The 27856-nt window shown below is 34.4% G+C and overlaps 2 protein-coding genes across 4 annotated transcripts in view; both read left to right on the top strand.

The window, feature by feature from the left end:
* The window catches only part of LOC125647159 (von Willebrand factor A domain-containing protein 7-like), a 16671-nt gene extending 10469 nt beyond the window's left edge, over positions 1 to 6202 (top strand). For 2 of the 3 annotated variants that reach the window (XM_056139704.1, XM_056139707.1), the window contains exons 11-22: positions 213 to 372; positions 484 to 557; positions 810 to 966; positions 1862 to 2031; positions 2204 to 2315; positions 2403 to 2601; positions 3017 to 3086; positions 3278 to 3501; positions 3878 to 3998; positions 4097 to 4255; positions 4661 to 4840; positions 6066 to 6189. In XM_056139704.1, the coding sequence (XP_055995679.1) occupies positions 213 to 372; positions 484 to 557; positions 810 to 966; positions 1862 to 2031; positions 2204 to 2315; positions 2403 to 2601; positions 3017 to 3086; positions 3278 to 3501; positions 3878 to 3998; positions 4097 to 4255; positions 4661 to 4777 (1563 nt within the window). In that variant the 3' untranslated portion in view covers positions 4778 to 4840; positions 6066 to 6189. Of the gene's footprint in view, positions 1 to 212; positions 373 to 483; positions 558 to 809; positions 967 to 1861; positions 2032 to 2203; positions 2316 to 2402; positions 2602 to 3016; positions 3087 to 3277; positions 3502 to 3877; positions 3999 to 4096; positions 4256 to 4660; positions 4841 to 5677; positions 5783 to 6065 lie in introns of all 3 variants that reach the window. The other variant, XM_056139705.1, reaches the window with a different exon arrangement.
* Positions 6203 to 18216: 12014 nt separating this feature from the next.
* LOC130047280 (von Willebrand factor A domain-containing protein 7-like) lies at positions 18217 to 26396 on the top strand. The gene is made up of 6 exons (XM_056141913.1): positions 18217 to 18607; positions 24433 to 24615; positions 25278 to 25505; positions 25616 to 25735; positions 25833 to 26006; positions 26332 to 26396. Exons 1-6 carry the CDS (start codon positions 18481 to 18483, stop codon positions 26394 to 26396), a joined length of 897 nt encoding a protein of 298 aa, XP_055997888.1. The 5' UTR covers positions 18217 to 18480.
* Positions 26397 to 27856: the final 1460 nt, after the last annotated feature.

Raw genomic sequence — 27856 nt, forward strand, 5'->3', positions numbered from 1 at the left:
TTTTTATAATTCTTACTTCATCTACGAGGAGGACCGTTTACTGGTGACCGTAATTCCGTTCAATGCTGCACATATTTCCATTTTAAAATCACAGAGGTTTACACTAATAGATGAATTCCCATGGATGTATGACATTTTTTAAAAAGTAGAATTATCTGTTATTATCTATTATAGTGTGTACATCTGTAATAAACTGATTAATCATGTTGCAGACAAGCTTACCTTCATCCATCGTCAATGTCAAATGGTATCTATGGAAAACATCACTTTCATCAACTGTCAAAATCAACGTGGATAGTTCCATAACAGCTCTGATTATTCAGATATCTGGCCCTACTGCTAATTCTGATGTCACATTGAGAGATCCAACCGGTAAAAATGAGACACTCACTTTTTGAATGCTAATAAACAGAAAAAGTATTTCATTTTACAGAGTTTCAAGTAAGACAGAATATCGCGTAATATTTACACTCCTTTCGTTAGATTCGGAGGTGACGTTTTCAACTGATGGTAAAACGATCTCCCTCAGCTTTAATGATATGACCATGAGTATTCAGGTATATATTATTTCCTTTATAAGATAATATTTGAAAAAAATATTTTTGTATGTTAGAAAATTTAATTTTGAAAACGACTTTGGAAACAACTTGAGATGCTTTTGGTACTTTGTATATATAAATTTTAAATTCTTACATTACTGTACACAAAAGAAGGGGAAATGAAATAAATACTATGGTATGTCATATACATGCTTGACAACTATTTTCAATTATGAAATTTAGTACAAAAATATGTTCTTATTACTATAGTCTCCGATGGCTGGTAATTGGACACTGATACGAAACACCATGTCCAGTACCTGGAATCTGAACGTGACGGCGCAAAGTGACATCGATTTCTCTGTAAACCTATTGGAAACATCGGATGACGGAATGGCATACCAAGTCTATACAAATCCAGTGTTAGGTATTGCTAAATGCACCTGTTTCACCGACCAGTTATAATATTGGTATCATACTGTTCATAGCATTACACAAAGGATGGAACCAGTAGTTAGGGCATATTTTGATGAATTTTTTTTTAACCGATATACTAAACTGCATGTTTTAAAAGTTCGTGACATAATTTAATATTTATATTACAAATCGCATTCTCCTCTATGAACCAACCAATTTCAGCACGCGACACAATCCGTTCCTATTGACTATGAACAGATTATAAACTACATGTAGTTTAAAGCACGCGACTGAGAGAGCGTAATGATCTGAAAAAATACAACATGTGTTACAAATATCTCGGAAAATCACACCTCGGATTAAGATTGTGAACTTACTTGGATTATCATCCCAATCTTGTGGTCTCCTGTAAGCAAATTGTGATTTAGAAAATGAATATAAATATAAGAAATGAACAGCACTTTTGAGCTATTCATGGTCAATATGAACAGATTTGGATTTGAGGCAAATTCTCTGCGAATCGCTAGCGATTCACAGAATTTGCCTCAAATCCAAATGCGTTCATATTGACCATGAACAGCTCAAAAGTGCGGTTCATTTCTTAAATAACTATTCTAAATACAATATTACAAAATATAATAAAATAATGTCAAGGATCCAAAGAACGAGACAGGATTAAAATTATATTTTTGAAACATCATCTCATACACTGTAAGTAAAAATCAAAGATAAGTACTCAGTTTATAACAAAGTCGGATGTGTTTATGCATGAACTACGAATATTGTGTATGAAGTAATTCTCGATGGAATACATAAAAAATTCTTGATATAGGCTATCCCGATCTTTGTTTTATCTGGTGCATTTGAATGTGTTTTGATAATCTGTTCATGAACTTCCTTTTCAGGTTTCAACTATACAGTTGCTATTGATGTACAGAATTTGCCCGCAAATGCCACAATCGACAGGGTACTTCTGTTAGATAACACATGGTCGGAAGTAAATGTTTTACAACTCACCAATGTAACGTCTGAAGGAGTGCCCCGGTTCTCATCTGCATTAACTATTGATGAAAAGGTATTTTAGCTCTCTGTAAATAACATGACCATATTGCTTACAATTATTGAGATTCGTCACGCTGTTTGAAGATGTTAATGTTATAAAATGGTATAATTTGACGCTTTAGTGCTTCATTCGGTTATTGTGCAAAACTAGAATTTCATTCAATACCGTTTTCAATGCAAAATAGGTAAGCGGTGTACAAATAGAGGGCACAGACGCTTCCGGAAATCCTATCGTCAGAGTCACTCGTTTTGAAATCATGCCAGTGGGTGTTCGAGTAAAGATTCTTCCCTCTACAGGTATGTAAACCAGCAATTATATCAAAAGTTACTAACTGAACAGAAACGTTCCTCCTTCACATGAATCCATGGCTTTTCTTTGATTAGATGACTTAAAATTCAATGACCAGTCAATGGTTACATATGAGATTACAAACACTGGCAATGTGGAAGCATCGTTTAAAGTTGACATTTCCGATGATAAAGGCTACCTACTTTCATCAAACAGCACGGATATTAATCTTCAAGCTGGCGAGACTGAAGTCAAAACAATCAACTTAAATGGGACTCAGAGCGGTTCTACAGTGTAAGATCAAAATACCTTTGTGTGTTATAAAAAACGGGTTTAAGAATCAGTATTGGAAATGTTTTAGTGTTATGTAAAACCAGTTCTTCATTAAGATAATTCTATGGTCGTTATAACGCTCTAGTTCGTCAATTCAACCTATCATTAGGTCAAATGCTGTCTGACGTGTTTCATACCGATTGGTAAGCCGTTCTTTGCACACTGATTTTGACTGCGGATAACTCCGTTTACCTGATCAGAATATAGGGCTCACGGCTGGTGTGACCGGTCAACAGGGGATGCTTACTCCTCCTAGGCACCCGATCCCACCTCTGGCGTGTCCAGGGGTCCGTGTTTGCCCAATTATCTATTTTGTATTGCTTCTAGGAGTTATGAAATTGATCACTGTTCGTTATCTTCACCTTGCATTCATTAGAAAGGTACAACTAGTTGTTTCTCTCTGGAACTCAACAGAAGTTTTACAGACAGAATCGAGGAGATATTATGTAAGTTAAAATTTTGTTTCCTTTGTAATTTTTACTTACTAAACAGTAGAGATTACTGTGCATTTCCAATATGGTACTCAATGCGAAATAAAGTTTTCTGAATAATTCATGTTTCATGGTTTAAATACTTACATCTCGACCAACATCTAAAAATCTTCAGAAATGAGCGAATATTTTCATTTTGAAAATAGGTATCAGATGTTCAAAAACTAGAATGCAAGATCGTATATCAATCACCACAGTGCCCTGATGAGTCTTTGACCACCAAGACCTGCGATGATTACAGATGGAATGGGAGAGCACAAATATCGTTTTATGTTAAAAAACCTTCCCAGATAGTTATATCTAACACGGAAGTGGAAGTTGAATATGAAAACATCACAAACACTAACGACAGTCTCAATGTTAATATCAGGTGAAAATTTAAAATGATGTCTGACACACGCCCGCACGCACGCACACACACTTCAGTCAAAGATTTCACATTTTAACCAAAGCGCTTTCATAATAACGACGTCAATTTATGTTACTGTTGTTTTTCGAATTCGATTGTGAAGCCGTAAAGCTGAAGCGATTTCGAATTAATGTGAACTCTTCGACTGATTTTTTTCTATATCATGTCTATACCAAGGACTTATTCCATATTATATATATATATATATATATATATATATATATATATATATATATACGACTTCAATTTTAGAATTTTTCTAAATGCAATACAATCGAATGTTTGAAAGCTGAAGTCTTCAAGAAAGAGTGAATGTTTTTATAATTGATGAATTCAGTGGACATTGCTGTATACAATCAGTTCAACTCCGTGCTTACGACGACGACGGGTACATTGCAGATTGTCAATTCCTGTTTTCTAACGGTACTATTCAGGCCGTTGAACCTGAGACAACAACGGTATGTTAGACAATGATATTTCAAATTCTGAATACGTTATTATTTATTTTTATGGCTATTTTATTTACTGATTTAATTCACTAAAGAAATTACTGTAGGAACCAACCACAATTACAACGAGCATGGAGGAAACAACAACTGACCCCTATACAACTACAACTGAAGAAAACACACCCACTGAAGAGTGGACAACAACAACTTTAGAACCCATGACAACTCCAACAGAAACCGAGTCAGATAATCTAGAAACAACAACGGTAACATAGTTATATCTAATTGAAATAACGTTTCATCATTACGTCAAATCCTAGTGGTTGTGAAATATGAAGTCTTCGTAGATGTGAATTAAGAAAAGGCAACTCTTGGACTCCTATTTTCATTATCCATAGTTTTCTACAGCTATCGATGGAGAATTTTAAGTTTTTCATATACACTTTTTGAAAAAACTTCAGGTACAGCGGAATTTCAAAATGCTATACTTTTGCATTCAACAAAATCCATATCATTTGCATGTACAATTGTAATTACTGCTGGTTTATATGTTAACATATAAATGTATTAAAATGCAATATTTCTATTTTATAACTTCGATAAAATTACATTGAGATATGGTTGTTTCTTAGAATTTTGTGTATTTCAATATTTGAATAAAATTTTTATAGGGATTAATCTCTGATACAACAACCGTAGAGGAAAGTACGACGGAACCCCCGATAACAACAATAACGACGACCATGACAACTACTACAACGGAAGAAGGTACAATCACAACAGAGTGAACATCAACGACAACAGAACCGCTTACAACTTCCACAGAGTCAGTTAAAACAGAGACAACAACGGTATGACGTTCACACAACTAAACAAGAAAAAGTTAAATAATTTATCATAATTGTATGTTCTAGTTAGTGTAAAAAAAAACCTCGGGAATGTCTCGTCACAGCAACGGTACTACATGTACATAATTTCATATATGTGTTTTAAGCTTATTAAACAAATTAGAAATCAAAAATAAAAATCTTTCACATGTTCAGATAATGCAGTTGAACTCCTTTAAATATTCAAACTGATTGAAATACAATCAAAAGACATTTTGAAATGATCCTTTCAAAAACTAATGCCTCGTTCACACGAAGAATTTAATTCGCATTAAACGTAAGTTAATGCGAATTAAATCTGAACCGCGTTCACACGGAGATTTTAATGCGCATTAGTTTACTTCGAATTAAAATTGACGTCGCGATTTAATGCGAATTAAATTTACTTCGCATTAGCTCCATGTGAACGCTAAGCGAAGCTAATTGGAATTAAATGTAGATGCATGCGTAATGGCCAATTTGGGTCACATGCATCATACCCATGGTCAGCTATATATATTAATGTTAGTTTTGTACGAAAAACTAAACAAAATGATAATAATCACTAAAAACATGTACAAACAGCATGTCATTAGATAATTTCAGACGTAACTCTGTGCTCTGCATAGGCATACTGAGTAATACTTGTGGAAGGAATTGTTTTTAAATACGACAACAATGTTTTAAATTAGTGATGATATGATTTTCTTTTTTTTTTACATTTTTTAAAACAAATATGCCGGTCATTGTTAATTTTTATACCATATGACGTCATAGTAGACTTATAATACGTATTAGTAATTAAAAATTACGTCACAACAGTAGTCAGCAGAATGGTGAAAAAGACGTTCCGAAGTTTTAAAATTGGCCCCATGAAGAAACAATATATTGTCTAGATTGAATGCTGGTCGTCAGAGGAAATAACAAGTAATTTCTTGGGAACATATAAATAAACACGACAAAACTCCTTATGTGTAGATCAGCATGTAAATTGTAAACATAGTCTATTCTTTAATTTATTTCGCGCACTCTTTAATAGATATGCATACGAATTTAATGCGCATTAGTTTACTTCGCATTAAATATTACCGCCGTGTCAACGCTATTTAATTCGAATTAATTTAATGCGCATTATTTTACTTCGCATCAAATTTGATGCGAAGTAAAATTTAATGCGCATCCGTGTGAACAAGGCATAAATTTGCTTTAGAACTCAGTCACAACCAAAAAGATAGAAACAACAACAGAGTACACATCGACTGAGGAGTCCACAACAACAATCACAGCAGCAACACCGCCACCACCAACAACTACAGACGCATCACTACCATCAACAACAGAGACACCAACAACAACTACAGAGGCATCACTACCGACAACGACAGAGGGACCACCACCATCAACAACTACGGAGGCACCACCAACAACTACAGAGGCATCACTACCATCAACAACAGAGGCACCAACAACAACTACAGAGGCATCACTACAATCAACAGAGGCACCAACAACTATAGAGGCATCATCAACAACTATAGTAGAATCACCACGATCAACAACCACAGAGACACCACCACCAACAGAGGCACCATCAACAACTACAGTGGAATCACTACCATCAACAACCACACAGACTCCACCATCTACGGAGACGCCAGCACCATCTACAGAGGCTCCATCACCATCAACAACCACAGAGGCACTACCACCAACAGAGGCACCAACATCATCTACAGAGGCAATAGAAAAGGAAAACCCAACGACGATAGATACAACGACAAATGTTAAAGAAACATCAACCATGACAACAGAATCTGAAACGACTCGGAAAGAAGTTAGAATAACTCAGACTTCAATAACAAATGAGGATAAGGTATCTAGACACTAAATGAAATTTGCATAAACGGAATGCTTTGTTAATTAAGGTAGCTTATTACACCAAAAATTTATTTAATGCCTCGTTAAAAATTTCTTAGTATGATTTCACCATCGAAAGAGTGATACTAGCTCTCAAGTATTTAATATGATTTTTTTTTGTGATTTATCCTGGAATGATGAAAAAGGTGTTTTATTATCAAATATGATATTCTAGAGTCCTTTCGCTGTTATTCGGTGCATGATATGAATATCTAATAGAACATGCCTAAAGACTCAGAAATAAACGTTCTAATTGTTTAGATAAAAATATCTATGAAAATTGAAAACGTTATTTGTTGACATTTTTTAAATATACGGATAAAATATTCAAAAAAACATGTCAGTTAATAGGAGATATATCGAAGAAATATATATATATATATATATATATATATATATATATAAAGCACATAATTAGCAATGAACTCTTAAATGAACATAACTGCCCTAAGTGAAGAAATATTTAATATAAAGCACAGATAATTCACTTTATTTGGATACCCACTTCCGCCCATACCCGGGGTTGAACTCACGACCTGCGGAACCAAATCTCCTAGCAGCATGTAACCAGCGCGCTAGACCATCTAGGCAAGTCCTGCAGGTCGTGAGTTCAACTCCATTTAGGGGCGGAAGTGGGTATCGAATTAAAGTGAAATTTTCTGTGCTTTAGATATATATATATATATATATATATATATATATAAATTGAAAGGAAATGACCAAATTTCAGATATAATCACTATATTCAAAAGAGGGAGAAAAAGTACCGATCTCGATCAAAATTGATAGAAATTACTAAAATAATCATATTGTTGTCAATTGTATGCACTGTTCTTCAAGAAATTAGTTTCCTTTATAAAGTTGTTTAATTTGTAAACCATTTTACATCAAGGGAATGCAGTTTTCTAATTACAATGTTCTCTATAACTACCTTTTTATAATTCAGATTGGGCTTGGTTCAAATAAAAAATCGTAATATTTCTGAATTTTTACCATTTCATTTCAATTTCTTTTAAAATATATTTCTCTGATATATCTTTTTTCTCTTTGACATGTGTTTTGAAGGTTTTATCCATTGGTTAAAGAAATATTAGCAAAGAACGTTTTCAATTTTCATAAATATTTTTTTATTTAAAAAATTAGAACGTCTATCTGAGTCATTTAGGCATGTTTTCTTAGATATATATATCATGCATCAAATTACTGCGAAACTTTGCAAACAAAGCACCTTTTTTATCATTCCGGAATAAATCACAAAAGATTCATATGAAATATTTGAGAGCTTGTATTACTCTTTCGTTGGTGAAATCATACTTCATAAGAGGTGTTTTAACGAGCCATTAAATAAAATGTTAGTGTAATGAGCTACCTTAACAATAGACATACATACGGAAATATTCGTATTTTGTTCTTTATTTTACAGTTAGAATCATCACCAATATTTCTGCCAATTATCACTGTGAGTGGAACAGCCATATTGATGGTCATAGGAGTGTTTTCGGTAACAATGTACAAGTTATATACAAAAAGAAAATCATCTGAAAACTCGTCATCGTTTACAAACGAAGAAAACGCAAAACCTTTTGATGGAAATGGTAAAAACCCAGCAATACCTGGGATTTTCAATAGTATTGACAGATGGAGAGGCGAAAAGCTTTAAAACTGTTGTTTTACTTTTTAATTTGCAAGCAAATTTATAGAGTCCAATCATGATACGGCAAAGACATGATTGGGTCAAAAGTAAAGATGTAATTAAGTCTCGCTATTTTGAGCTTGATGAAGTTAATATATTTCTGTAGACGGACAGTATCAAACAGGGTACCTTTAATCTGTCCTTCGCAACATTTGTGTAATACGTTTTTACTGAAAATTCCGATCCTAATTTTTTTTAATAGTTTCTTACCGGCGGAATTTAGGTTTGGACTCCTTCGACTGTCTGCCAGTCGATAAAAATAAGTTTTACGCACATTTTTCGTCATGATTGTAGATATACATTTGGTATTTGGTACATTGCTTTTCCATGACAAGTTACAGATCAAGTACGAATTTTGTTCCGATCCATTGAATATTTGCTGAGTTGTGACCCTTGTACATAGAAAATATGAAATTTGAATCTATCATATATGGCGTTGATTATATGGGACCTGGTTATTCTTGTGCATATTTTTTTAGGTATGATTATTCACGCAGAATATTTAACATTGCTTCACATGCTACAATGTATTTATCTGTTGTATCCAATACGCATGACATATTACATGTATATATTGTCATATTTATGGAGAGATGCAAACTTGACTCCTATCACTTTGTCTCCAATCCATTTGAATGTTCAATAAAATTTGAAAGAAGTGAACATGAAAAAAAAATTGTTGCATAATAAGTTTAAAAGACCCCTGCAACTAAATAGTGTGACTTGAAAATAATTTGCTTGTTTCTATAACGAGTCTCCCTAGTTGAAAGCTTTCCATTATTTCCCGGCATGCATCTGTGCTTTGACGTAGATGAGACGCGTTGTTGGTGACTGGGTCAATGGTACAGCATAATAATATTATGGATTCATATTAGAATTGATGGATAGGGTTTTGAGACAAAAAAGAATTTAATTCAAATCTAATAACAATGCATTAAGAAAAAGAAGAAAACTCTTCTACAAAACATCTCCAGCTCTTCCAACTTCTGAACTTACTCAGGAGTTATGTATCTTTCAAGATTCAAAATGAATTAATTATAATAGATTTTAAAATATTTGGAGATAGTTAAGGTGGTTATGTCACATAAAAGTACTGCAATACATTGTCAAGTAATTTATATATCGATAGTAATTGATGTACATGGACCACAGAATAATTTTGGAAATGCAATTTATACACACTAAAAATACTTATTCAGAATCTGTATCAGAGTCTGAGGTTTCAAGAAATCCTTCATAATTGCAGTGTTCTTTAGAAAATACTCCCTTAATTTATGTCACAACAAATGAGAGTAAAACTGCTCTGAATCCCCCCCCCCCCCCCCCCCCAGAGACTTACCTCGTCTGACCTAGTTGATAAACTGTCCGTAGACCATTACTCTTGATGGCATGTTTGCAACAGAATTGTTACTGTTTACACACAAATGGAATGTTATGTGATTTTAGTGCATGTGAACACGGAATGTATTTTTCATTTGTGTGTTTTTCTTACTTATTAAATCCTCTGGCGTTCGTCCTCTCTGGATACACAGATATGAGCTGTATCAATTATAACAGGACATAGGCACAAGTGTCAACATATGGGTGTAGAGAACTGCATTTCATGTGTATATCTATGTAATCTGACACAAAATGTTCAAACTCCTGACAACAAAGACACCCCTTGAATATACATAGGTACAATTTCCACAAGCAAATTAATCAAGGAAATTCCTCTCTCATTAAAATCAAATGCTGGTGAAGAAGCATTATTCCAAGGAATAATTTCTTCCTCTGTAACAACAGGTTCAAACTGATATCCCATATTTGATTCACTTTCTGCTGATGACAGTTTAACGTTGATGCTTACAATATGCCAAAATACACTATGTGCCCGACTGATGTCAGCCTCACTGCTGCCCTCTAGTGGATGCTAAGAAATAACCCAACAGGGAGGTAATAATTTTTTTTTAAAATATGGCAGCTCCCAAATCTTCGTTAATCTTCATGAAATATCTCCCTACTGAAAAAAGCTACATCTTAATGCTTTTCGGAATGTATTATATACATCAAAATGACAAATTAAAACCCTTCGTCGCATTTTCATGTTCATGTCCTTCAATATAAAGCAGTCCATTCACTCTATTTTATTTGGTTACCCACTTCCACAGGTCGTGAGTTTAACTTCGGGCAGGGGGCGGAAGTGTGTATCCAAATAAAGTAAAGCGAATTTTCTGTGCTGATATTATTTCTCAAAAACCTGTCACATATGCACACATCACTGTAATGAAGTTGAAGTTAAGCAGCCATCCATAAAGTACTAGTAATCGATATCTTAACCACAATGCCGTTTATAATATATGCATCTTGGTGCATGTATTGTACTTTATCATTACTTTCCTATTACCGATCTATTTATACATCGACATATATATATATATATATATATATATATATATATATATTTCTACAAATAAAGGAATTTAAAAGCAAAAGCATGTTTGATGTTTTTTAAATTGAAAATGAAAGATAAATTCGAAAAGTAAAAATGCGTATATCCCCTACGGTTTTATTCAACGTTCCATAATTTGAAGTCTGTGATTATCGTTGCAATCCTTTTTCAAGATTAGTTCTTATAAAAACGAACTAGGTATTCTAAAAGATGTTTTTCGACAACAAAATAAGAGGAGGCTCAAGGGCCACATCGCTCACCCAAGCAGCAGTTCCTAGCAATAAACAAGCTTGAGCAAAACTATCGTTATACAAGCAGCTTGGTTCAGAAAAAATACTTTTCAAAGATAACGACTATAAAGTTTTGTGATTATCTAGCCTTTAAAGGGGGATGACCCTTCATTTCAACAAAATTGAATCCCCTTCATCCAAGAATGATTTATTCCAAGTTTGATTGAAATTGGCCCAGTGGTTCTGGAGATCTTCCTATATATCTGCATGTAAACTTTGATCCTCTATTTTGACCTCAACCTACTCCGGGGGCCATGATCTGAACAAATATGAATATACTCTATATCAGGAAGCTTTCAAGTACAATTCCACTCTTCTGGCCCAGTGTTTTTTGAAAAGATTTTCTTTATATATTCACATGTTTAGCTTTGATCCCCTAATGTGGCTCCAACAAACCCCCGGGGGTCATGATTTTATCAAACATGAATCTCCACTATGTCAGAAAGCTATCATTTAAATTTCAGCTCTTCTGGTCCAGTGATTCTTGAGATTTTAAAATGACCCACCCTATTTTTGTATATCTGTGATTATCTCCCCTTTGAAATGGGCATGGCTCTTCATTTGAACAAACTTGAATTCCCTTCATCCACGGATGCCTTTCGCCAAGTTTCATTGAAAATGGCCCAGTGGTTCTGGAGAAGATGAAAATGTGAAAAGTTTACAACGACGATAACGACAGACAATAGAAAGTTTTGATCAGAAAAGCTCACTTGAGCCTTCGACTCATGTGAGCTAAAAATGAAATACATAAAAGCGATCTGCATACCCACCAAAACCGAGAGTCGTGCTTTTGTTTCAAATACAAAAATCCGTAAGTAACCCAGTTCATATTTTCTATTCGATCAATCACTATCACCTGGATTCAGATTAGCTGGATATGTCATTACTGGTGATGTTGATATAGTTTAAAATGAGGACCTCAAATCACTTACCGGTATTCTAGGGGGTCCTAAATACAGAGAACCTCGGTTTTTCAATTGGCGACAGAACTTCATCTTTATTATGAATTATATTTAAGATTAGGCTAAATATGAAAAAGAAGAACTTCATGATACATTGTCAGAATGAATCACTCGCCGTGAATCTTAATAAGAGAAACGGAGTAATCCGTATTCAAAATCAGTTTGCAAAGATCGTACTAACAATTGGTATAAAACACGCCCGACGGAATTTGATCCAATAACAAGTTGTATTGGTAAATCAGATCGTTATAATGAATATATAATGTGCGAAATACTGACAGTAAACAAAACTGTTGTAACGTTTGTAACATTAACTTATTTGTCAGTAACCTTCCTTGATTTAAAAACTTATCATACGCAGAACATGCTCTTGCGTATCGAATCAGTTGAGAGACAAACACCACATGCAGGTGATATTGAAATATTTCTTCATGAATATAGGAAGTTCACGATGGAGAAGGTGAAGTTATTCTGTTTGTCATAACGTTGAATTGTAAGTTTCCCGTTAACATCTATGTTCAATAAGATATCCAATGCATAAAGCAGATGTGGAAGACTCTTTGGGGTCCTTTATTTTGAGTTCAGTGGAATATATCGACTCGATATATAAATGAAAATGGCACAGGGGCTAAGCCCGTTTTGGGCCCGAACTCTGTGATACCATAAATATAGAAAGGGGTCTAACTCTGACACAGATAAAAAAACTTTTAAAGAAATTTTAATTGACATGTCCGAAATCTTCCATACTAGTCTGAATTTCGCTGCTGTCATGGGCGGGAAACGACTCCGTGACCTGGACCGGTAAATGTCCTAGTAAAAATAAACAAGTGAAATCGAGAGAACGATGACGTATATCTTTGTTATTTTAAGAACCAGTGACTTGAAATTTGTCATGCAAGTAGTTAAAACATTAATCTATGCAAGGAAAACGACAAATTATGGATAGATTACCTAGTTTAAGATTTTTTTAGGCATTTGAAGCGAGTGGTTAGTTTTTTTTTTATCTGTGTCAAAGTTAGACCCCTTTCTATATTTATGGTATCACAGAGTTCGGGCCCAAAACGGGCTTAGCCCCTGTGGAAAATGGGTATTGTTGATAGATAAAAATGTCGTCGATATATCTAAATGTTGAAGGCAACAGAAAGATTTTTTTCATGTAGAACCTTTTGAATATATTCTATGTCTGCCTTATAAGAATACAGAAATGTCAGCTAATGAATAGCAATTCGTACCCATGGAATTCCTTCAGACCTGATCATCAAAGACTAGGAAGATATTGTCTATGAGAAACTCTAGCATCTTTTTGATATTAACTTAAGAGTACTTGTGCGCAGAATCAGAGTGGTGTTTTGGATGACTGATCACAAGACATGAACATATGAATATTTCCTCTTTTTAAGGCAGAAGCAGCTGTCCATGATGTCGAAAAGCATAGTCTTTAATTTATCGTTAGAAATGGTTGTATAAAGTATTGAAAATTCATACGTTTTAATTTTGTCGATTTGAGAAAAGTTTCGTGATTTCAAAACTTTTTGGGGGGATTTGTTTTCGAATCCTCATTTGATTTACACCATTTCTGGCATATGTTGTGGCATTATACGGTTGGAGTTCTCCATCACATTTATCAATATTTTCGTGGGGAGCACAGATAAGAGCTTGGTAGAACACTTACTGAATTCAGCAACGTATTACTGTATGTGTTTTTGTGAAAATTTGGAATCCAGATATGGGTACATCTTGAATCTTCAGCATTTGGTAACATACATCCTCGAGCCCACATGCGAATGTTTATATTGATAAAAGACAACAATATAATTTTTCCGGTATCTTGTTTAAATTTTTCCCTTTCCCGTGGGATTCCGTGTCCTCAGTACCCCTTGCATGCAGGCGGTTCTTCGGATGAGACCGCAAAAACGGAGGCCCCATGTCACAGCAGGTGTGACACGTTGAAGATCCCTCCCTGCTCTGAGGCCGTAAACGCCAAGCAAAGGGCTAAATTTTCCAGCCCTTCGCCGGCAATGTTGTTGTCTCCATATGAGTAAAAAATCATGATACACACACAATTATTTTGCTTTGTCCACATTGTGGAGAAAAGTACATTTCCAAGCAGTCGTTGGATTCACATATAAGATTTAAGCATAAAGAATTGGAGAAAATATGCGAATTTTGTTAAAAAAGATTCAAAAACAAGTTATGCTCTTAGGAGACACCTTAAATCACATGAAAGCATATGCAGAAAGGAAATGTGTTCATTACCAGTTTGCAGTTTACAGCAGTTTCGCATAAAGCTATTAGGGCGTTAGGTCTTGGATCCAGCAAGTTCAAATCTCATTCTTTTGGGATTGGTGCAGCAACCACCGCTGCTATGTTGGGTTTGTAAGATGAAATACGTCGAGCTGACAAATGAATGTCCGAATCATACCGAACATACTGTACTTTAGAAAATAATTCTATCACATCGCCTTCAACTCGACATTCAGATATATCGATGACATTTTATTTGTTAGTAATAATCCTCATTTCCATTTGCATGTCAATTCGATATATCCCTGTGAACCCGAGATAAAAGACACCACAGAATCCTCCACATCTGCTTCGTACTTAGACATTTCACTGAAAATGGATATTCACAACAAACTAACAGGTCAACTTTATTATAAACTGGATGAGTTCAGCTTTTCTGTCATCAACTTCCTATATTCATGTAGCAATATTCCAATTATCACCTTCAAATGGTGTTTATATCTCTCAACTGATTCGATACGCTAAACTTGTTCTGTGTATGATAAGTTTTTATACGCTCGTCTTTATACGGGACGTACAGTATTATGGTATAGCGATGTATGTACGTCTGTCCGTCTGTTCGGGGTTTTCTGTTTCTAATTTTATTTTTCTGTCACATATCAAGTGGAAACTTGCTACGTCACTTCTTTGTGGATCGCTCAATATCATGTTGCAATTTTAATCCATTTCGACCTCTCTTGCAGGAGTTTTACCCCTTTATTTGAAAATTATTGTTATATGAAGGGTACATAATTTGTCCGGTTAACTCCTCTCCTCCCACGATTTCAAGTGAGGACCATCTTGTTTTACAAAGTATTTATATGGATATTGAAAATGTGCATGTAGCAAGGATTTTGAGTTCCTCAATATATGAGAAAATTACAGGTTGTTGAACTTAATCCGTTTTGAGGAAGTAATACAAAGAGAGTACATGTTTGATCGGTGAACTCAGGATTTTGATATTAAGAAAATTAAAGGTTGTTGAACTTTGTTCATTTTGAGGAACTATTATATTAAATAAAAACATGGTGTGTCATTATAACTCCTCTCACAATTTAGAAGCTAGATTATTTGTAAATAACCTGAAGATGTGCATATTGCAAGGATTTTGTCAACAATTTTTCATTTTGAATATCTACAGGTTGTTGAACTTGGTTACATTTGGAGGAAATACTTTACACACAGAACTCTTAATTTGTCCATCTTCCTCATCTTACAGTCTTAAGCCAAGACCATTTATTCATATTATACAAAAAGTATCTTCCTCATCTTACAGTCTTAAGCCAAGACCATTTATTCATATTATACAAAAAGTATGCCACAGGCTGCTGATGGCTGATACTACCTGGAGCAAAGTTCTAAAAATTATGGTTTAAGAAAACACCCTATGTAAGGATTTTCACGGGCGTATTATGTACCGTTTGCAGTAGTGTTGTTAAATCGAGACAGACTTTCGCAAATTCTATTGTTGTTATAACGATCTAGTTTGACAATAAACCTATCATTGAGTCAAATGCTGTCGGACGTGTTTCATACCAATTTTTTGGCCGTTCTTGGCACAGTGATTGTGATTACGGATAACTCCGTTTACCTGATCAAGACATAGGGCTCACGGCGGATGTGACCAGTCGACTGGGGATGCTTACTCCTAGGCACCTAATCCCACATCTGATATGTCCAGGGGTCCGTGTTTGCTCCACTCTTTATTTTGTATTCCTTATTGGAATTATGAGATTGATCACTGTTCGTTATCTTCCCCTTTCATCCTGTTAGAGCGTAAACTTTCATGCAATTTAATTCATTTTACTCCGTATAGTCTAACGTAAACCAAGTCATTTCAGATTGTCATCAGATGTTGTGTAGGATCATCAATTGTAAAGAGGGCTTTCATTACTGCTAGAGATAGACCAGATGGTGTCAACTTAGGTCTGCAAAGAATAAGATGTCCCATATGGTGATAGGGTAAAGATGGTATTTAATTCTACACTGTGGGCTTATGCTATTGGAAATGTACCATTGAAGGACTTGATTCCACAAATTCTTTCATGAAGGTTAGTATTGCGACATGTTGGCCTTGCAAGGATACTGCGCATGTGTCAGTTTTCAAACTATGGATTTTATTGGTTGGAGTATTATATGAGGGAGAAAGAAAACCATTGGAATATTTACCTTACTAACTCGGGCAATAACCGAAGTCGCCCAGAGTCACATTTATTTATGAACTATATGGCCACAGTGTCCACTGCGGAGGTAATCAATTCTGAGAGTGAACCCCCAAGTCTCCCCTAACTCCATACATTCTCTTCATCTCCAAATGAACTCGAAATTTCAAAATATAGAACATCATAACAAATGTCCAGAAAACAGACTCGGCGGAATTGAGAGCAAGATGTCGGGGTTCAATATTATCAACAGGTCTTTTCATGATCTTTCAGTGAAGAATGAGTTCCTTTGAACATGAATCAAAAAGTGTCAAAGACCATATGAGTTCTCTTGAAATGATATCGAGAACATTTAGTGAGATCTCGAGGCAAAATAGTAAAAGATAATGACCATTGTTATGTACAAAAACGGTTAAGCCATGACATCTTCAAGAGTCATATTCAATGATACGTGTATCTGTATAATTATTTCGTTAAGCCTCTACATGAATAAAAACAATAAAGTATTATCATACAGTACTAAGATTTGTCAACTCATATAAAATATCAGCGTACTGATGGTATATTATATCAGCTTAATATTACCTTGTAAAAAAGATATAACAAGACAACGAAAGCCATTTTATTATATCATTCAGATAAAAAAGTGAAACATTATTTCCTACCATCCTCTGATAAGATTATCTATCTTGAAGCAGGATGTATTTAATATAGATATGTATCTATAAAAGAGAGTCTCTCACGCATAAAAGTAATGTCTAGTTTTTATCAAATGAAACTGGACATGGAGTCTATGTCCGCATCATGGCTTTTCCTATACTGTGGTGTATTCTGGAGATGTGCTTTAGCCTTCCCACCACAAGCAGTGTTAAATGAACCAGAGACTATGTCCCATAGCTACATTACATTGGTAGGAATTCACAGAACGGCGGCGGAATTCCTGATCAAGTATCACCTTGTCAACAACACTGATCTATCAACAACCGAGATTGTGAAAAGCTTTTTTGGTACAGGTAAAGTCGATAAAATACAGAAATCGTTGGTCAGACATCTTGTCAGGAATTTAATTAATTAGAAATGTATACACTGTTTTAGATGGTTTTCAAGAATCCGAAATGTCTAATGAAGTTTGAATATACTCCACATATTCCTTCATCTGACCCATATGTCACAACTGGCAATTTAAAAACCAAGGGTCTTTTATCATGGAATGTAATTTTATTCAAAGTAACCAACGTTTACAGATATTCGACGATTAGCGCATTTTCATTGTTTTGTAGATTCAAATTCATACATGGAATTCTTCAGAACTATTAGACAAATTGTAGCTTTCCAGAATGAGATTCAGGAGACTTTAAAAGATACTGCGTTTTATCATGTCCACGGCGAGCAGATTCAACATGGTATTGTACGAATTAGTACGAGTTTTGGATCATTGATTAAATTACTGTACACAGCTTTATTTTCGCTGAAGTTTCGATTTCTCTATTTTGACTGTAGACCAAAAATATGAAATTAAAAACTGCATTTTTATTTAGCCATAACATTTATGTGAACTGGACGTAAAAATCGTGAATTTAACACTGCGTGAAAGTGTATTTTTAAAAAATTGAACCAAAAAATAAATAAATAAATTAATTAAAAAAAAAAAACAACAAAAAAAAAACAACAAAAAACCGAGCGAATTTTAAAAAAGCTGAGTATTACATTACAATTTTTTCCACGTCTTCCATATATGAAAATTCCATTCTACTGCCGTAACTGCTAACGTAAATACATGAATAAAACATTTCAATTTCCCCAAAACTGATCCATGTAAATCGGGACTTATTTCATGTAGCCCATACTTATATAAGCTCTCTGAGACGGAGAGTTCAGGAATATGCGATGACTGCTAATCCTCACATTGGACTTATCCGGGAAAAGATCGGATACGCACTCTATACTTTACAGGAGTTTTATAGTAACACAAACTGGGTGGAACTGAAAGGCGATACAGTATACGAGGACTTTGGTAGGCATATTTATTTCCATCAATTGATAAAACCATTTATCTAGAAAAAAAAAATAGTTCTTGTGTGTATTGAAATAAGGAAAGTTTTGAAATGAACTCTAAGAAAATTTGAGTTTCTTTTCTCTAACGTTTGTGCAGATAATGAGTATATAAAAATATAAATATATATATATATATATATATATATATATATATATATATATATATATATAAAGCACAAACAAACAATTATAACACCCAACCTTACGTTTACCCCTAGGATCTAAACGATACATGTGAAAATCAATTAATTAATATATAAAGCACTAAATAATCACAACTAGGTACTGAAAATATTCGCCCCAGTCCGGGGTCGAACCAGCGACGTACGGCACCCATCGCCTAGCAAGATTGTCAAACCAGTGCGTAAGTCCACTCGCCCACACAAGGGAAGTCGTTGTGGCCGAGTGGACTTACGCACTGGTTTGACAATCTTGCTAGGCGGTGGGTGCCGTACGTCGCTGGTTCGACCCCGGGCTGGGGCGAATATTTTCAGTACCTAGTTGTGATTATTTAGTGCTTTATATATATATATATATATATATATTTAAGAATCATTTCATCGAAATACATATGTATTAAAGTTATCTATACCAACAAGTATAGAGATAAAGTATGAATTTTTTACCTGCAAACAAGAAATCTATCTACTGTAGTAGTCTTTGATTTTGTTATCACAAAGCATGGTTCCTCAAGTCTTATTTATAGATTTGAAAATTTATAGAGTTTGATGAATATCAAACAGTGCATTATTTTCAAACTATAACCGAAGACGTTAAGTTGACATCTGGTATCGTGGATGATGGGATGTTTGATGTGATGGATCTTAGGGTGCCTATCAGTTGCTGGTAGTGTTTCAGAAATTAAACACATTTCCCTTTTTCAGGACAAGTAAATGTTTCCTTAGTGGACATAGCCAGCGGTGAGGAAGATACTTGTAATGACTGTATTGTGGGAAGAAAGTAAGATGTTTCCCCTTTTGTTGAATATCTGAAATGTACATTACTTTTGATTAGTATTACCAATTAGAACTGTCCTAACGGGAACAATACCCTCCACAGGGCGGGCAATTATAAAATTGTTCTAATTGAAAAAGAAAAACCCCACACATTCTTTTGGCATGAAGAAGAACCCTTCTTGAGAGCAGTTAATGTAAATGCAAGACCATATATTCTGTAGTAGAGAATTACTCAGAATACACGACACACTCATCTTTTACTAACGAATTCATATTCTAAGACAGATGGACAGACGGACAACCAAATGATGATTCCATTATACCCTCTTCTAAACGTACGCAGTAGTCTCTGTGAGAGAAAAGATCGTTACAAAATCTAAAAGAAAATTACCAAGTCCATAAAGTTGGGGAAAAAACAATTGTGAAATGAAAGTATCCATAACTTCCTTGAATGTTTCAGAATAATATATGCACAAAGTTTGATTCAAATATTTTCATTGATTTTTAAGATATACTCTGGACAATGACAACATCCCCTCAAAATGGAAAAGAATCCGTAACTTTCTTGAATGTGAAAAAAATCTCAATCAAAATAGCAGGTGTACAATTTCATTATTCGTATAAGATTCGTATAATGTCTGTTTATCGGTGTTCAAGATATACTTCGGACAAATTATGTTTACAGACAGACAAATTATGTTTACAGACGGACGGTCAGATAGACACGGTGATTCCAACTTCGTTTGTGATGGGTACGATAACAACAGAACAATTTCTTGTTTTTGGTTCGTTTTGTTTAATTCGGCGCATTTAACTAAAAGTATCGTATATCGAAAGTTGTGTTAAGTACTTCAAACTAATTATAATTGATTGTATATTGTTTATCGTCCCTCTGCAGAATTTTTCACTCATATGGAAATGCCACTATTGCTTGTAAAGGCCTGTAAAATTTAGACTTACGTATGCACGAACCTTACGACCTTTGAGTAGGAAGGGATCTTTATCGTGACACACTTGCTATGACACGGGGTCTTGGTTATTATTTTTAAGCAATTTATTATAACATGGCTTTGTCTCTCTCTTTGAATTTACGTGTAGAATTACAATGGGAATTCTCCAATGAATATATCTATAATTTCACTTTAACAAAATATATTTTGTTTTCCTTTTATGTAATTCAATTAATTAGAACGTACTTGTCATAAAGTAACCAAGTGTAATCAATTGTAATTACAAGTAAAAGTGAAGATAATGAACAGTGATCACTCTTATGAAAAATACAAAAATAATAGTAGTGCAAAGACGGACCCCTGGTCATACCAGAGGTAGACTCAGATACCTAAGAGGAATAAGTATCCCCTGTCGACCGGTCACACCCGTCGTTAATCCTATATCTTGATCAGGTAAACGGAGTAATCCGTAATCAAAATCATAGTAATATAAAGACCGGCCTCAATTGATATGAAACATGTTAGTCAGCATTTTATCTTATGACAGATTGTATTGGTAAATTAGATAATTATATTGACCATAGAAGTTTCGAAATTTTGACTTTAAACGAGACTGCTGAAACCTGTGTGACACCAACTTTTTTATCAGTGCCCTGCCTCGATTTAAAAACTGACCATACGCAAAACAAGCTCTTGTGTATCGAATCAGTTGAAAGACATAAACATCATATGCAGGTGATAATAAGATATTGCTATATAAATATGGGAAATTGACAATGGAGAAGCCGAAGTCATACCCTTTATTAAGTTTGCCGTTAACATCTATGTTCAATAAAATATCTCAGTTACTATGGAACAGATGTGTAAGACTCTGTGGTGCCTTTAATTTCGAGTTCAATGGGTTATATCGAATAGAAATATGGATGAAAATGATTATTGTTAATAGATAAATAGTAGTCGATGTATCTAAATGGCGAGTTGAAGGCAAGACATGTTTATTTCTCATATAGAAGTTCTGCTTCTTAGGGATATATAAACAGGTCAGCTACTATAGGAGCACAATTCGTGAGCAAGGGAATTTCAACAAACTGTTGGAGGACCTGATCACCAAAGACTATATGTATATCAATGCCAATGAGGAAGTCCCAGCATCTTCGGAGTATTTGTGCTTAGAATCAGAGTGGTGTTTTTTGAATGACTTACAAGATATTAATGTTTTCTTTCTCCATGTTTTTGAAGAGACAACTTTCTATGATATTATTGTTTAGTGTTGTAGCGAGGGGGCGTTGTCCTAACACTTATTTCATATTTCTAAAGTTTGTTAAAATTGCAAAATAGTGTAGGAAATGTAAATGTATTCAAAGTAATCACATTTTCATGATTACTTCTAATTACTTAGAAAAAAAAAGATCAATCGCAGATAATTACGATTAATATTCACAATTACTGCATATCTATATGTCAAAATCACATGAATCTCCGAAATATTAGAAATACAAATTTTCAAATTAAAAATATTTATATAAGGAAATAGAAACATCTTTGTATGAATTATTTAAATTAACTTGAAATCTAAATTTCCTACAAAATTCTCTTACTATTCGGTCAATGTAAAGTCAAGTATCATTCAATAATCAGATTGTGCGTGACCCACTATAACACAACAGTACATATGTGTGATGGACAAAAACAATTGTATACTTTAAATTTTTCTTACTATCAATTGAAGTTGCTTGGAATGTTGAAACTTGAGGATTTTAAAAAGTATAAAAACTTATTTTGACGCAAGTAATCTTTAAGTTTTAAGAAAACAATTATTTGATGTATTGATGCTTTACAGTTATATGTAGGCTCCAAGCACTTATCACATTTATGTTAACATAATAGTTTGCCCTACATTGCTGAAAAATTAGGGAATTGGTTGAACTATCAGGTTTACCAATATGAATATGTTGCTTAGACTCAGGATTCATGTTACGTCAAGGCAGTGCGCAATCATGTAACTAGCTATAGTTTTGGTTGAATACATTGTTGTTACATACTGGATAAAATTTAAAGCATAAAACCAAAATTTTGATTGTATCACGACTTTATGTACGAGGGAGTAGTTGCATTAGCATGACTTCAAATTTTCAATACTCTTATTGTATTTTCAAGGAAAGCTATTTTAACGCGATTGTGGATTTTAATATCAAAAGAAAGTGAAAGAAAAAGAGGCTTGTGCGTTTCCTTACATTTTTGAATTATTCTATTTCACCGAACATCGTGTAATATTCTATCAAATTATAATGGACATGTAAACGTATGTATACAAATTTTCTAAGAAGTTTTGTCTTAATATGAAAAACCACGTCCAAACAGAAAATTCAAAATTCCTAGTAGAAAGAAGTGCTCATTAAAACTGTATGTTCATCAATGTACGTTATTCTCCATGCAGTGGCGGATACACTTGTAAAGACAACATTTTCACGACAGCTTTAACAAGCGGATACAAGTCTGATGAAGATATTGCAAAACCATTTGGTAAGTTTGCTCATTTTTCGAATGAATTGTTTTCATTGTGCGCAATCATCACTAAGACATTGAATGTGACAAACTCTTGAAGTTCAATGGTATCATAAAGCATTGAACAGAAATTAATATGATTCATCCAGTTGAATTTCTTTCTCAAGGGATATGGCATAGAGTGTAATTGATCTTAGTTTGTGTCTGTGTGTGATTGTTACTTTTTAGCAGATTTACACAAACAGCAATGTAGGAATTTCAACATATTTTTGTTTACTATAGTTCGATCTTATATGTAACTATTTGCAATGGGTTCGTTGGTTGGTGACAGGTGAGAAAAATGCTTTATATGGCGACCACCAGATATTATCTGAAGGTCGCCAAATAAGTTTCTGGTACATGTAGCGCCGGATAATTGTCTGGCGGCAGACAAATGAATTTATGGCGACCGCCAAATAAAATATTTTCACCACCTGACACCAATTGGTTTTCATATATTCGACTGATGAATTAAGGACGCTCTGCCTGATACCCTCCGTCGTTGTCAGAATTTGAACACTTCAAAAACATTTAAAAACACATCTTCTTTGACTTGCATAGTATTAGTATTATAGGTAATTAAATATTAATGGTTTCTTTACCATCATTTTAACACGACTTTTTCAAGTGTATACATGTAATTGTATATTTATTTCAACTATTGTATTTTACATCATTTGATTATACGGCGTGGAACTTTCTTCATGCACATCATGTTTTAGATTTTAGTAATTTTACTTCACAATATTGATGTTTTGCTAGCATTGTTTTGATATTATCTGTCTTAATGCTATTATAATTTCCTTTTACTACTTTTATAATATAAAGAAATATTATCATCATCATCATCATAAGGAACGCGAAATAAGGATGCATTTTAAGCCAGCCTTGTGACAAGTCCAGAAACCAGAGGTAGCGTCCAACATTGTTTACTTGGCTACAGAGAGAAATTAAAACTTCTTCCACCAAAAGAAAGAAATACCAAATTACTGGTTACTCGTCTTTTCTAAGTTTTAAGAAATGAGGAATAATAATTCAACTGAAATTACAATATAAGCATTTTTCTTTAAAAGTATGCATCTGTTATTCGCGTACAGGGTTCATTTGATTAAACGACATATTTATGGTATATGTAAAACGGGTCAGTAACAAGCTCTAGCAACTACAGTGCAAAAAGAAAGCGGGAAAATTGTAACAGAGAAAGGGGAATGGAGGGAAGGTAGGGATGAGGGGGAGAAAGATGAGATGGAGGAAAGACTACATGGACAGGAGGTGGACCTCTGTCCACTCCACCTTCCTAATTGTTACTTGGTCTCTAATTGAATAATTACCAGGCAAAGGCTTCAATACTGGAAAATGCAGTATTGGGACTTCTGATGACCAAAGCAAGGATAGATGTGCAATAGGTGGTATCTACAAAGGAAGGAGTACAAAAGATGAAGCACCACATTACTACCTACACGAACATGCTGTCAGTACAGCTATAAGAGCAACACAGTACTTCCTGTTGGACGAGGGTAAGAAAATACAGTGTACATCAGTACTTTTCATATATATCAAACCATGTGTAAAACGTGTTAACTAAAAATCACAACTACCTAGATTTCTATGTATAAGGTACTGAAAACATATTATTTGAAACTAACCGTCCGCGGTAGGTCAATGTATCGGGAGGTCGTGAGTTCGAGTCCCGCTCCTGTCATGGTTGCGTGAAACCTAAGATGTAAACATATGTAGTGATTGTTCCTTCGCCAAACACACGGCATTTAGAATGGAGAATCACGGATCTTTCTGATTTGACCTTCAAAACGGAGGTTCCATGTCGGGACAGGAGTTGGCACGTTAAAGAACCTTCACTTCAGCGGCCCTGAGAGCTACATGTAATCATAGGTCTAAATTTGTATTACTTCACCTACAGCTGGTGACGTCTCATATATGAGTGAACTATTCTCGAAGGGAATTGAAACAAAGAAATAAAAATATTTACCAAACTTACAAGTATCTACATGTACGTCATTTAAGCCTGGGTCTGACGTTTTCAATTTAAAAAAAAAAGTACCTTGACATTGTAAATACATGTAATATGATTTCGAATAAAAATAAAAATGGCTCGTTGTTTTTTCACAACTGAAAAATCATAAACTGGTTCCAAAACAACATATATATATATATATTTCAGGGAATGGCATCTACAACCTACTCGGACGAAAATTGTTTATGGATGTTTTTCACCTGCAGTCGAAGGAATCCGTTGTGGATACATCGCTAACTTTCGTGGTTGATGTCACTGGTTCTATGGGCAGCGATATTGATGCCGTCATTACATCTCTGGCGACCATAGTTACTGATTCCAGATCACTGGAATTTATTCCTTCGAAATATGTCCTAGTCACCTTCAGTGACCCAGGTGTTACAATTAGACGAAAATCAATAACAATATATTATATGTTCTTTTTATTTGCCTTTGTTAGTATTCATGTACAGTGTGTATACGATTACAAATTCTTTCTGATATAGAGAATTTAACGACTGGAAGGGAAACTAGTGACTGGGTGGAGATGATTGGATGGATGAGAAACCTTACAGTCAGTGGTGGCGATGATTGTCCTGAGTACGCCTTGTCTGGATTGTTGAAAGGTAGTTCTTTATAAAACTCTTAGATTTATTACTTTCGTGCACATATAACAAATTCCATGGTTTAAAAAAAGCTATTTTGTTGGCATGATTTTTACAGGTATCGAGATGTCAAATAGAAATTCAAAAATATATCTATGCACTGATGCAAGTGCAAAGGACTCGGAGAAAGTGTCTGATCTGATACATGGTTTAACAGCAAAATCCCTTACGCCTGTATTTCTCCTTACCGGAAATTGTGATGGCATTGGATGGGAAACTATAAAGACTCTTGGTAACACAATGATACAAACATCATCATCAAATTTGTTAGTTTTTTCAAAGTCTGACATTTAGAATGCTTATAAAATATGGAATGAAAAATCATTGTAGCAATGGTCGAAAGACAGAATATCAGCGTGTTCGAAAATATTGCACAGAAAACTGGAGGCTCTACACATTACACAAATAGTGCTGGATTGAAAAAAATTATTGTTGAAGATATCAAGGTTATTATATTGCAGAATGAACATTATCTACAACAAATCAACACAATCGAGAATGTCAGATAAAAATGTCAAATTAATATGCATGTCATATGTGGGTTTTTTTTTTTTTAGAACACTTTCCCATCATCAACAGTAATTGTACAGTGCTTGGAATCGGATCCATCGCAATTCTATAGCGTGACATATATCCCAGTCGATAATACCATCAAAGTCCTTCATTTTGAGATTTTTGGTGTATCATCAACAGCTGGGCTTTCTCTCCTAGATCCACATGGTATAAACTAATACACTGAAAGGCATTGCCAGATTGTTAAAGAGATTAGCGTCCCTTTCAAATTGCAGAATGTAAAACCGTAATTCCTAACGCTCCTTATGTGCAATGAAATCACGAATGCCTGAACACAATCTTCACTTTATATTTCCAAAAGGAAATGGACACTAAGTGTTATATATGAAACCGATCAGATTTCCCTAAAAACGTTCGTTTTGTTGCAGGTAAAAACTACTCAAATGCTTCCATCAAGGACAATATATTCACTTTGTCAATAACGGTAAATGAAAAAGAGACGTTTGCACCAAAACACTTCTTTCATTTTGAAATTAATTTACAGTTGCTCTATTCTATCTCTACTTGGAACATTATATTTTAGAATCCAAGTACTGGGTTATGGTTATTGACCAATTTCGAGAGGAGGAAATGGATTGTCAACGTCACAGCCCAAAGCCGATTAGACTTTGATGTTGCTCTGTTACAAACCAGCGGAGATGGAAACTCCCATCATATTGCAGGAAATCCAATACTAGGTTGATATTTTCATGTTACATATATGCATATAATACCCCATACAGTTTTCTGTAATTTTCGCAACTATCTAATTATTGAAAAGACAGATATTTAAAGGATTCCAAAATCAAGTACCGTATTATATATCATACAAAATAACTATGTCAATCACTAGTAAATCATACGCTAATGTTCCGGTAATCAAGGAATGTTTTAAAAACATGTATGCCCCCGTGGTGCAAAATTGAAAGAGTTATACACATACATCATTTGATTGATATTAGTGACAAAACAATTTAAGATATTGAGCAAAGAATATCTTCTTATGTTCAGGGTGGATTGACCCTTGATCATGTGACCTCAAAATCAATAGCTTAGGATGTACCGAGTTTGATGTCAATGAAAGGTGAAGATAGCAAACAGTGATCAATCTCAAAACTCCAAAAAGTAATACAAAATAAAGAGTTGGGCAAACACAGACTCCTGGACACACCAGAGGTGGGATCAGGTGCCTAGGAGGAGTAAGCATCCTCTGTCGACCAGTCACACCCGATGTGAGCCAAGTCAATCAAGCAAATGATTCTTGAAATACAGGAGACAATATATTACTAAGTCCAGTTTGACCCTTGACCATGTGACCTCAAAATCAATAGGTTCATTTGCTCCTTAGGATGCACCAGTGCACCAATTTTAATGTCGGTTAAGGAAAGGGTCTTCAAGAAATTGAGCACAGTGTATTCCTATGTCCAGAGTGGAATAACCCTTGGTTATTGACCATGTGACCTCAAAACCAATAGGGGTTCTCTTATACTCATAACCAACCAACATAAGAAATATGATTATGATCAAGTG

This window comes from Ostrea edulis, chromosome 6, assembly GCF_947568905.1.
Source record: "Ostrea edulis chromosome 6, xbOstEdul1.1, whole genome shotgun sequence".
NCBI lineage: Eukaryota > Metazoa > Mollusca > Bivalvia > Ostreida > Ostreidae > Ostrea > Ostrea edulis.

What these genes read in the sequence shown, in the direction of transcription:
- LOC130047280 (XM_056141913.1), top strand. Translation starts at nt 18,481, where the DNA reads ATGACTGCTAATCCTCACATTGGACTTATCCGGGAAAAGATCGGATAC. An exon ending in TACAGTATACGAGGACTTTG is followed by an intron (nt 18,608 to 24,432) that starts GTAGGCATATTT and finishes AATAATTACCAG; the next exon opens with GCAAAGGCTTCAATACTGGA. An exon ending in GTACTTCCTGTTGGACGAGG is followed by an intron (nt 24,616 to 25,277) that starts GTAAGAAAATAC and finishes TATATATTTCAG; the next exon opens with GGAATGGCATCTACAACCTA.